The sequence below is a fragment of the Rhododendron vialii genome, chromosome 3a, assembly GCF_030253575.1.
Source record: "Rhododendron vialii isolate Sample 1 chromosome 3a, ASM3025357v1".
In the NCBI taxonomy this organism is placed as follows: Eukaryota; Viridiplantae; Streptophyta; class Magnoliopsida; order Ericales; family Ericaceae; genus Rhododendron; species Rhododendron vialii.
In genome coordinates this window covers 11671266-11683690 of record NC_080559.1, presented here as the reverse complement: position 1 = coordinate 11683690, position 12425 = coordinate 11671266, and the positions used below count along the sequence as shown (strand labels likewise).

At 37.0% G+C, this 12425-nt stretch overlaps 1 protein-coding gene across 4 annotated transcripts; it reads right to left on the bottom strand.

Annotated features, from left to right (window-relative positions):
• Positions 1-4235: 4235 nt before the first annotated feature.
• LOC131321002 (heavy metal-associated isoprenylated plant protein 3-like) lies at positions 4236-8589 on the bottom strand. Of its 4 annotated transcripts, none has more exons than XM_058351970.1 (6): positions 8475-8589; positions 8181-8349; positions 6826-7055; positions 6081-6168; positions 5005-5208; positions 4236-4971 (listed from the first exon to the last, which is right to left on the bottom strand). In XM_058351970.1, exons 1-6 carry the CDS (start codon positions 8481-8483, stop codon positions 4541-4543), a joined length of 1131 nt encoding a protein of 376 aa, XP_058207953.1. In that variant the 5' UTR covers positions 8484-8589; the 3' UTR covers positions 4236-4540. The 4 variants fall into 4 exon arrangements, with proteins under 4 accessions (XP_058207953.1, XP_058207954.1, XP_058207955.1 ...); XM_058351971.1 differs by having other exon boundaries at positions 5008-5208; XM_058351972.1 differs by having other exon boundaries at positions 5011-5208.
• Positions 8590-12425: the final 3836 nt, after the last annotated feature.

Below are 12425 nucleotides of genomic sequence, written 5' to 3'. Positions count from 1 at the left end.
GGGCTGTGTATCAGACGGTTATGAAAATATCTGTACCCAGATTTGTTGATCGAAATCTAAAAATATATATTGCATTATTCTGTGTTGAGTCCATTCCTCTGTTTATCTATTATTTGTAGAAAATTTTACAGTGCTTTCAGACTTCCATTAATCTAAAGTTGCCTGCATCAGCAAAAATTAGAACATGGAGTTTTGCCTCCATTTGGTCGTGCTGCTATGATGTAACGTGCACTCTTTACGGGCACACGAATGAACTGTAGAAAGTCTTTTCCGCCGGACGACTCGTAGTCTCTGACAGCTTGTGAAGCCATATATATCTAGAAATAGAATGCCCAATATTATGTAGATAACTGTTTGATGCTCTCAAAGGTCATTTTGACCTTCTAAATGAAAAGGATACATGACAACTTAAGAAATGAATTTTTTTATTGATTCAAGGAGTTTTTGATAGCATACACAGATGAACAAGACATTAAAAACCAGTAGCAACAACAAGAAGGAGATGGACAGAACCCTTTTCCAATTCAAGCTTTTGTTAACTTAACCTCAAGGGGATGGCTTATAGTGGTCAAAGTTTGAGATTTAGAATCCCTCCTAAGATCTCCGTTCTGAAACCTCTTAGTTGCTATCAACTTTTTTGAGACTAGTTCATATGGAGCTTTGCTTTCAGCTTTAATTAGACTTCCTGCAAGTGGACGATGAGATTAGGTCTTCATAATTAGTTGAAGTGCACTTAAGCTGGCCAGGACACATGAGTTATCAATACATCAAAACTAGTAGCAACAACAAGAGGAGATGGACAGAGCTCTTTCCCAATTCAAGCTTTTGTTGAATCTATTCCACTCTTATCTATTTCGGGGGGGGGGGGGGGGGGGGGGGGGGGGGGGGGGGCGGGTGGGGGTTGTAAAAATGGACTATACACATACCAAAACTAACAGCAAGCATTCATGGTAATAGACCATAGCTTACCTTACAGCAGAAAAGCTTTAGGGTATATCCTTACTTCCAATACACATTGCTAGCTTCCCAAGAGCTTGTGAGGCCATATGTATCTAGAATTAGAATGCCCAATTCAATGTAGATAGCTGTTTGATGGTCTCAAAGGCCATTTGACCTTGTAGAAAAAATATAAATAAATAAACATTGGTGACAATTAAAAATGAAGTCAATTGGTCCAATGGATGAATGCCCAATTATATATTTGCCAACACTGCTAACCACACAGACAATCTGTGCACAGATTTTGTTGTGAGGCTACACAAATGATTCGAGCCGTTCATTAAATATAATGCATTTTTTCGAAGGCCCTAGGGAAAAATCAGCTCAATCTAATACTTATAGGGGCTCGATCCAATCATTTAGATTTCTAGATAATGAAAAGTTAAATGATTGGATCGAGCACCTATAGGTATCGGATTGAGCTGATTTTTCGCGAAGGCCCTTGAAAAAATATTTTATATTTAATGAACGGCTCGAATCATTTGTGTGAAATCCGTAATAGACTCTATAATAAAATTTGTGTATAATTTGTGCATAGATTATCTGCTTGAACAAACTTATTGTCTACGGATATTTGCAAAACTATCGCTTGGTATAACCTTTTTTTTTGGTAGTGAACGTGTGACCTTATCTTCCACTTTTATCAGAAAGTCTAACGGTACAGTGTACAGATTTATGCCTTGTTCACTTTCCTTTTCAAAAAACTTTCAACATTTCTCTCTCTATCTCTCTTCTCTTATTACCCCTACTATTTTTCAAAAAAAATTTCAAACACCAATCCAAACAACCCATTAACCAGTGGGTACAAATCCATTTTTGGGCCCATTTGGGTTTAAAAAAAATGATCGGAGCTGCTCATTTTGTTTAAAATATTTTGCGTATGGTCTTTGCAAAAAATAAGCTCAATCCGATATCAGTAAAAGCGTTTATGAAACATCCAAACTTTGCTCTAGAATTTAGGCTTAAATTCTGGAACAAAGTTGAATGTTTTGTAGGTGCCTTAATCGATATCGGATTGAGCTTATTTTTCTTAGGAGCCGTAAACAAAGTATTTTAAACAAAACAAGCGATTCCGACCATTTTTTTGAGACTCGAAACAGGACAAAAAAGAAGTTTGTACACACTGGTACAGATTTTATATCTGTACCAGTTGCACTTTTATTAAGGTATACTACTCTGTTCCGGTTTCTAAAATAATGAACTTTTAGAAAATGAAAGTAATTTCAAGCTCAAAAATCATGCGTTTATGCAAATTATTTTCCTACCAATATGAATTTTGTTTGATAGATTTCATTGAAATCTTTTAAATGGTGAAAAAAAATAAAAAATTATTTTTTATTTTCTTTATATTTGACCTTAAAATTATTATTTTTTTAAAAAAAGGTTTAAAAAAAAAAACGGAACAACCCCACTCCAGTTTTTACGTTGTTTTTTGGGAGTAATTTTAAATTCCGATACCTTAAAAGTTGTGTCAATATGAATATGATCATAGCTTTTGATTTTACCTTTAGAAAACATTAGAAAGCTGCTGAAAAGTCTAACTTTAGAGTGCATCAGCTTTAATGATTTATTTATTAGTCCGTATTATTCTGGTATTCAGACTAGACATCAGTTTGTGCAAGAAGAGTGTACTACGATCGTCTACATCGTCGAGGCAAGCCATTCCAAGCCCACAAACGACTTAAATTAGACCGTCCAACTTCTCAAATGAGAACCCAACTCCTCTATATAATTCCTACCAATGGAAATTGTCGATGCCGTACTCTTAGGGTTCGTAACGGGAGGAGGGAGTGTTGTTGGATTGAGTATCGGATAAAATTTCACATCACGAATATAGTGAAGCTTTATGTTTGGAATGTCTTAAAAGTTTCAATTTTTGTTTTTTAGGCTTTTTTCTTAAAAGTGTTGGGATATAAAGCTTAAGTTGTTTGGGCCATTAAGTCATGTTTTGCTTTTGTTTTTTGTTTTTTGTTTAAATAGAATTTATTTAGCTTTTTAAAAAGAAGTGGGATTAAAAGCCCAAGCTTTTTTAGCATTTTTTTTTTTGGAGTAACATACCATGTGGACTATGTGGTGCTGTTTTAATTAGCAATTCCAAGCATGAAAGCTAGGTAGTTAGGTACATTTAATCGATGACAGCCCCCTCAGCAAGTTGATATTTTGAGGTACTCGGCGAGTATCATGTGGTTCTCTCCGCAAATAAACGATCGCCACTATATAATATGAGTCATTCATTAATGTTGCCCAACAAAGGTGACTGATAATGTCTCTATGGCATGACTTGCCGCTACGTAAATTATTAGGGGTAGCAAATAGACAACGCTACGTTGTACTCCGGGAATCCTGAATAATTGCTCCTCAATTAATTTAGCGTCTTCCATTAATCGATTCAACTAAATTTTGGGTGATGAAATTAGACTTTATAGCTAGCATGTTTATGGGACCATCTAGAGAGTTCTACAAAAGATAACCAACCACATTCCAACCACCCAATACAACCAAATTTGAAAACAGTATGGCCAAGTTTTATTTCCACTCCCCCCACCCCCCACCCCCTCCCCTCTACTTTTCTCCTTTTTCTCAAACCATCATCAAATGGACGGGAAAAAAACTTTAACTAGCTAGTTTTACCTTTGAGAGAAACTTATTCACCGCATCGCACAATTTCAGTCGTTCAAAACATTTTTGGATGGCGGAGATTAAGTGCCGTAAACATTATTCACGACTCTTCCATGAATAAGATTTTCTCTTTACCTTTATCCTATTCCTTGCCATTCTTGTTTCTTTATTCTTCTCTCTGCAAAACCCTAGTATTTTTTTTCCCTCGCTTAGACGAAATGACAAATCATTGTGGTTGGGCTATCGAAATAAATTTCTCATGCTTCCACATCAGCATTCGCAATTTGCATTTTTCCTTTTCATTCTAAAATATAACTTGCGTACCAGTCTCTATTTAATTTGTTTGATTTTTATTCATGGTTATTTAAACAAAATCAATTTCTGTTTTATTAGATACCAATTACCAATTTCTATTTTTCTTCAAGCTAGCTAATTACTTAGGTTTTGAGACATCTCCAAATTAAATGGCAAAACTGAGTGCTCCATTATTAGGTTTTGCCAGCATGATGCAATTTTTGGAACTTAGTTGCACTGACTCAGAAAACACTAACCCCACTACCAAACAAGTCCTAATGTAATGGAACCAGACCTAGACATGTATATATAAGACAGAAGAATCAGAAGAAGTGGAATAATTAATTAATTAATTAAACAAAGCATGCCACGTGTCCTCATCTGAACCGCGGGCAAAACCGTCATATTGATTAGTAATTCTTCAGATAGAAAATACTAGTCCCAAAATTGGGTGAATACAAACCCATATGTGAACAAATTAAACAACAAAGCTAAGTGACCATTTTTCCCCGAAAGGAAATTATATCCCCTAGCACTTCTATTTGTCTATTAAGCCTCTTGTATTTTCCTTATTTACAGATTGACCCCTCGACCCCAATCGCAATTTATATCACTTATTTTTTTTTTCTTACATGGTCGAACACGCATTAGGATTCTCGTCACTGAACATTTGATGTTGATCACTGAAAGTTTGAGGCGCAGGCATGTAGTAAGAAGGTGGAGGAGGAGGCGGGTGTGAGTACTCCACAATATAACCGTGATTCGGATAACCTTGATCGTAGCCTGGATTAGCATAGCCTTGACCGTAACTCGAACTAGCGTAACCTTGATTGTAATGATTGTAGATGGGTGGGCCGTAACCCTGATCGATGTATCCTTGATTATGATTTGGCATTGTATAATATGACGACGTATATGGCGACCCATAGTACTCCAATTTGTTCACCTCAACTTTTGGCTCCTCGCTCTTCTTCCCGCCCCCATCACCACTTGCAGCTTTTGCCTCACCACCCTCTTTCTTATCGCCGCCGCCACCACCCTCTTTCTTATCGCCGCCGCCTCCGCCACCACCCTCTTTCTTATCGCCGCCACCACCACCACCTTCCTTCGGTTTTTGGTCTCCACCGCCTTCTTTGTCCTTCTTCTCACCGCCGCCTTCCGCTTTCTTCGGTGGCGGTACAACCTCGACACTCCGCCTCAATCTTTCTTTCAAGTATGGTGCAAGCTCCTTTGTGTCCATTGTCCCTATAACCGTGACCAAATCCTTTCCCGCATCTATTGCAACATTGGTTACCCCTGTTCACAAAGTTGTTTCACAGTTAGTCCCTATAGAAGAATACGTATACGGATAGCTAAATATCTATTAGTACTATTTATTCAATGATTGTATTTAACTCTGCGCTTGTTTAACAAAAAAGGAAAAAAAAATGTAAATAAATTCTAAAAGCGAATTTTGAGATTTTGACTTTCAAAAAAAATGTTTCTGAAAAAAAAATAGTACTAACAGGTTTTGGGATTCTAGGAATTTATAGAAGCTAAAAAACAACCTAAAAAAATATCTATTGCAAACGTATTTATTCGCTTCCATTAGAATCCAAATTTTATAATTTTAAGAGTCCAAAACTATATTTAAAGCTATCGCAACCACCCCTAAATATAAGTGGGTATCGAGTGACCTACCGTGACGCTCAAGAGCATTAGAAATTGGATTGACCATGGATTTATAACAATTGATTCCCGAACACATGGGGAATCATCAACGTACGGACTTTATTATATGCTCCACATAATAATTCGAACCAACTTCTAAATAAGTTTTTTTACTCAGCCGAAATTATTTCTAACGGCATCAAAGCTGGCCGGTTATGCAGAGAACGGTGTACAGTCTAATCTAGACCGTTCATATTAACAATTAATGGTTCAGATCTGTTGAATCTTTTACTGTTAAAAGTATATTATTATTGGTAAGAAATTCAAAACAATTCTTGATGATTAAAAACGTTAATGGACAGTTGCGATCCCTTGCACTGCACGCACATCTGTAGTCCAAACCCGGACCGTAGACCAGCCATATATCCTAATTTTTTATACTATAGTTTAGGTGGCGAAGATCATAAACAATTCAAATGATTATTAAAAAAAAGAAGATAAAAGTTCGGTGATCTCACCTTTGATCTTCGATATGATTCGTTTTATTTTAAGCATGCATCCGTCACAGTGCAACCGAATCTTCAGAACCACAGTACTCACAGGAGGCTAAACAAAAGGAAAAAAAAATAGTGTTAATTAAAAAGTTATTCGAAATTTAAAAACTAAACCTAGGTATCAATCACATGAAACACGGTTCAGACTTTAGATTCGAAATTTTAATTCTAAAGCAGTTGGAATTTATTTGACATTATTTCGGTTTAGAAATTTTCTTGAAACTTGTTTTTATAAATTCTATCGATTTGATTCGATGAGAGGATCCAAACAAATAAAAAGTAATTCAAAATTTGGAATTATCATTTAAGATATTAAAAGATTTAGAAAGAAAACAACATGGGCCTCAACTACATGGACCTGAACTGTAAGAAACAGTCGCATATCAGCCGCTTTTTTTGACAAATCAATTTTAAATCGGTTGAGGACTTTTACCAATAAAAATACAATCGGTCAGAATTTATCAATAAATCTAAATACTTAAAAATATTTTTGACCGGCCAAAACTACCCTATTATCTGCTGTACAAAATCCAAACGGCAGAAAAGCCAAATTATTAAAGTCCGAGGCACCGACACGTGGTGTCTCTGTGAGACCGACACTTTTTCCGAGTAAAAAATATAATTTGGCGTGAGGCCGAGATAGGTATGTAGGCCCCACGCCAACCGTGGTTAGAAACTTGTAGCTGGCCGAAGGTTGCAAAGTTGGTACCTCTTTGGGCTTCTCGTCGGGCTTTTTCTCCGGTTTCTCATCCGCGGCCTTCTTGTCTCCTCCGCCGGCCGCAGGCGCGGGCGCGGCTTCCTTTTTGGGGTGAACGGAGACGATCTCCACTTTGTTCTTCGTCTTCTCCTCGACTTTCCCCTTAACCTTGGCGGGGTCCAGCTTCTTCCCCACCACCGTCAGCTTGTTGCTGGCAATGTCGGCCTTCACATCATCCACATCTGCAGTTGGTTCAACCACCACCCATTTTTATTTGGACCACATAATCATCAATCATAAAAACCAGTAAAATTATCACCCCACCGTCAAAGTGTTATATACAAGCATACAAATATAGATGGTCGATATATAATTGAGAGAATTAAAAGAAGAAAAATATATCCAAAGATTCTGATGGACAGCATGGGAAAGTTAATAAGTGTTTGTCCTTCGTGAGATCGGATGTCCGAATCCCAAAGAGGCCGAATATTCCGAACCTTGGACGGGTGAAGGGTTTGATCGGTCGTTAACTTGAGGGTTCCAAATTTAGTTGAAATGTTCTGTGAGGTCGCATGTTAAAATCTCAAAGAGGTGAAACATTTCAAAGCTTGGAGCGGGTGGAAGATTTGATCGATCGTTAACTTGAGAGCTCCAAAATTAGTCGAAATGCATGCAAGCTGCCTCATACGTCCGATTATTAAAAGAATGGAAGGAAGAAATAATTTGTAAAATGAACTCTATGAAGCTGCTGCAGAAATGTAACCGTAATTTGTTGGGGGGTGAGACTCCAATACAGGAACAGCAGGGAGTATCATAGATTAATTACATTTTAGTACGTTTGTACATTTATGAGAAAATTACGTATTGACCCCTTAACTTTAAATTATTGCAGTTATATCACTTACTGGTTCTTGAACTTAATTTCCAATGTCACCTTTCCAATTTCTATCTGTCAATTGTTGATGATACACATAAAACAAATTGGCATGCAAGCTACGTGTCATAGTTTTCTGACAACGCAGTGGTAATGAGACAGGAAGATAGGAGAAAGAATTCATGCTCATGAGAACCGCTACGTGGTTTCTCGTGTTTCTTCATCACCGAACATTATTACAGAGCTTAAAATTAAGTGTATGAATCACACGTTAACGTATGGTGATTGAGATCTTTAAAGCTGCACGAGACGGTCGCGTTAAGGGCACAAAATGAAATTGTAGCTTGACTTAAAGTGTCAAAAAAAGAGAGTTAAAAAGCTGGCAGTCACAGTTAAAATTGTAACACCGATATTACGTGGCTGACCCTAATTAATCGAGATTTAAAATTCGGTTTGATGTGGTTGCATGGTTATGCTAATATAAGATTCGTACCATCGAGATGACGAACAGCTCGCTTGATTTTCTTGGCACATCCCTCGCAATGCATGTCGAACTTCAACACCACCGTGGTGGGCCCATCGTCCTTCTTCTCGCCGCCGCCAGCGGCGGGGGCGGCGGCAGGCTTCTTCTCCTCTGCTCCACCTTTTGCCGCATCATCTTTCTGGAAAAATGAAAATAATCATAACGTATTAACACTCTTAATATCGAATCGGGAATTGGGGAAGATAGGATTCTTGAAGAAGATTAATTAGCGGAGTGAGTGAGGAGGGCACTCTGGTTAATTACCTCACCCATTTGTCTTGAGTGGTATTTTTTAGCAAAGTATAACTAAACTTGCAGTTGGAATTTGATTGAAGAGGGAGAAATGAGAGGCCGAGGGGTTGAATATATAGAGACGAGAGAGATAAGAGAGAGAAAGAGAGTGCGGGGTGTTTGGTTGGGTGCGTCCCATGACGAATGCGATGATTCATGTTTTTTTTTTTTTAATGCAAAGTGTTCTGAATCAGTTTGTGCGCACTTTGGTCTAATTTTTAAAACCCGTTTTACAGTTTTTTTACACCCATACGCATGAAGACGAGGTGACCCAAGAGTTGCTGGCAAAAGGAATTAATCAAACCTAAGAGTCTCAGACCTTAAATGAAAGCAAACTCTTAATTTTTAGGCCTAGACGGATAGACGGGTGAAGAATGATGATGACAATGATGATTCATGTATGTATGTATGTGCGTGTGTTATCATGATTTTGGATGTATGGGGGTATGAAGGGGGGAAAATGGGAATGTGCTCGCCGGATTGGACCATCCGTTGTCGTTTTGCGACGGCTGAGTTTTCTTGACAAAGCACCACAATTTTTGACTACGGCCTGACCTTTATGGAATGACTGAATTGCCCATGGTTTTGTGTTTACTTTTCTCGAACAATATAAACCGCCTGCTTAAAGAATAATTAAAAGAAGCTAACGAAACAAATTTCGAAAGCGCAGTCATGCCTAGGGACTAAGGTGGAAAAAAAAGGTCAAACAATAAGAAAAAGCCGGGACCAGTTGCAACAATTGGATATGGCCTGGCTGCGGTCGAATCTGGACTGCAAATGTACAGTCTAAGTGATTACAATCGTCGGTTAGCGTTTTCAATGATTCAGATTTGTTTTGAATTTTTTATCGGTAATAACATATTTTTACCGGTAAAAGATTTAACAAATCTGAACTATTAATTGTCAATATGAAAGGTTCAGATTGAACTGTACACTCTTCTCTGCAGCCGGATCCTTTCAACTAAGTAGCTGTAATGTTGCAGATGCAAATGTCTAATCATAAACAAATGTGTTCGAATTCCTTCTATGTGTGTAATCTGATACGATGTATGTGCATGAGACCCAAGTTTATTGGACGATTATGAATGCATTGTATACGGATTTATGTTCGAAAATCTTTAACCAAATTCGTTTTCCAAACTAATTAATTAGGAAAGCAAAAGAAGGTGTTTTTGACCAAAACGAAAGAGCGGGTCTCATTTGAAGAAGTAAAGGTCGTGATTGTAACCAATTACATAAGAGACCATGTCCATACACATTCTAGGAGTTTTGTATTTTTAATGGAAAATACTAGCCATATAAAAAACCCTTTTGAAGCAAGCTGTAATTCTGCAGATACAGATGTCTCAATCGTAAATAAATGTGTTTGAAATAGTTCGATTCACATAAAACAAACGCATTGCAAGTGAGACCTACACTCGTTGGACAGTTCCGAATACGGATGTATTCGGATTTATGTTCGGACATCTGTGTCCCGCACTATTTTTCCAAACCGATAAGGGATGTAAAAGAAGGTGCGCGCTACTGGCCAAAACTACACAGTGAGCCTTATTTTAAGAACTCCTCCTAATATAGTACTACTAGTATTATTGTTATTTGGGAAGATTTTGCAGTTATGTTGTTGCATTCTATGAGCCTATTTGATTTATTTTCAATGTAATTCACGCCTTTTAACAACTTCTCTTTGAAGCAAGCTATTTAATTGCTTTCTTTCACGGCAACCTCGTTCATTTATTAATTCAAGGTGTACGTATATTTTCTAAAACTAATTTGCATTCAAGCCATTACAATTTACACTATAATATTGGGCTGCTGATTTTGCCACTCCATTTTTTTGTTAACGCCACTTCCCTGCAAGTGTATTTTTGATATACTTGCAGAAGAGTGGCGTTAACAAAAAAATAGAGTGGCAAAATCATTTCCCTAATATTGTGTCCTTAGTACTGCCGGATTGAATAGTTTCTTCCAAAGCAGTCCCAACGGTACTGTTATTAATAATAGAGCCTCTCGTGCATATCAAGAAGGAAAAGGTCGATCGAGGCAACTTATTAATCTTTTAGGTATTTATGAGTTCGATCCAACTAGTGTGGCTTATTTATGAGTTCGATCTAACTTTAATCATTGGGCCATACGTACGTGCACGAGCGAACCTCACTATAGCTAGCGGTTTTTCTCCCTACACCAAGGAGTACGTCAAGCAACCGACAAGTAGGTAGTAGGGTTATTCAAAACAATTAAAGATTAGCCCGAAACTTGAGGTCTAGCTCAAGTGGTAAATATCGTGTTATGTGTTATTTAGTTTACATTGGGGATTCGATTCCCTTTAACCCTGCTAATCCTCTGAAAAATATTTTGTGATGTTTTCGCCATTCTAAACAAAACTAGGATTAGCAGGGCATTATCAAATTTGTTTTCTGTCTCAAGGCGTGCTGGTTAGAGTACTAGTCCCCTCTTTGAACAAACTAGTTATGTGAGATCCTCTAGAAATTTATGCTAAGTCTTTTCTTTTTTTTTTCTAATAAAAAAAATTAACTTGTAAAGGACGAACATTAATATGAACTTCTTTAGTCGAGTCAAGGAATTTTTTTCCTTCCCAATTACCAAAGAGATGAAAAATTACAATCTTTGAAAAAATATTCAACGAAAGGTACAGACAACGGACAGTTAACTCCATGTCTATGACTAGTCAATACGACTAAATTTAATGCAATTAGTCTTGAATGAAACAAATGCTTGTGTTAGCTACTATTTCCACGTCACAATCAGGTAAATTTCAATTGATTATTCAACAAATTAATTGAATATTTGTTTATTTGGATCGGCCTAATTAATTGAATAATTGTCCATGCCCAAGAAAATATAGTTTTTTGTTCATTTAAAATTAAAACAAAGGGCCGGTAATGAACTAGATCTTCCCATTGTTCTCGACAAGAAGAAAGCTACCTTTTCATGGCACATGCATTTGAATGGGGGTACTGTTTGGCGAGTTCAAAAATCCAATTCATTTGTTTTCACATATGAAAGATTATTCTTAATTTCGTATCATATTTTTGTTAGAGTTTAATACGAGTATACGATAGATTATTCTTAACTTCATATCATATATTTGTTAGAGTACGTTGAATTACGAGATTCATTAATTGTTACTGTGGATTTTCGATGCAAACCAATACCCATATAGCCGCATGAAGAATAGTCTGGAAAGAAACAAAGAAACACATGACACAAAGATTTACGCGGTTCTCCTGTTAAGTAATTGCATACATTCTCGAATCACACCAATCGTTATTGTTATATATACATATATCGAAAGAAGAGAGTACAAAATAGATTAATTGATGCATCAGCAGAAATATTGGTAATAACCAAATTATTCGTCATAGTCAGCAATCGAAGCAAATCAAACCAAATAAGGCTTTAGAAACCCAAAATACTTCACTATAAACTTGTCTTTTCTTTTCTTTTTAATCCGCACTAAACTTGTCAGAAGCTCTCGAAAAGGGGTACCGTAAAAACTCTGAGAAATGCACTTCACATAATTTCTGCCAAATGTGTTTTTTCTTGCACTGTTTTTTGAACGTCCAGATCTTCTTTTTTGGTCCATAGACGTTGTTAGAAGAGAAAATCTTCTTTGGGGAGGTGCAGCAATCAATCATTTTTGGACAGTCAAGATGTTAATGAAATTTATACGGGGAAAAGTTAATTGTAACCGGTCATAATTGAAAACGAATTTCAGCCATTGACTGCGCGAATAGACGGCTGAGATTACGCCGCTCACAGAGTCTCCGTGAAAAAGACTATCTCTTGTTATTAGAAACAAGTTACAAGAAGTTTTTATTAACAGTGTCTAAGGAAATTGGATACTTTCCGATCCCTTTTAAAGGACGACGGTTCTGTGATCGTCTGTTTTGTGGCCTCTTTTCG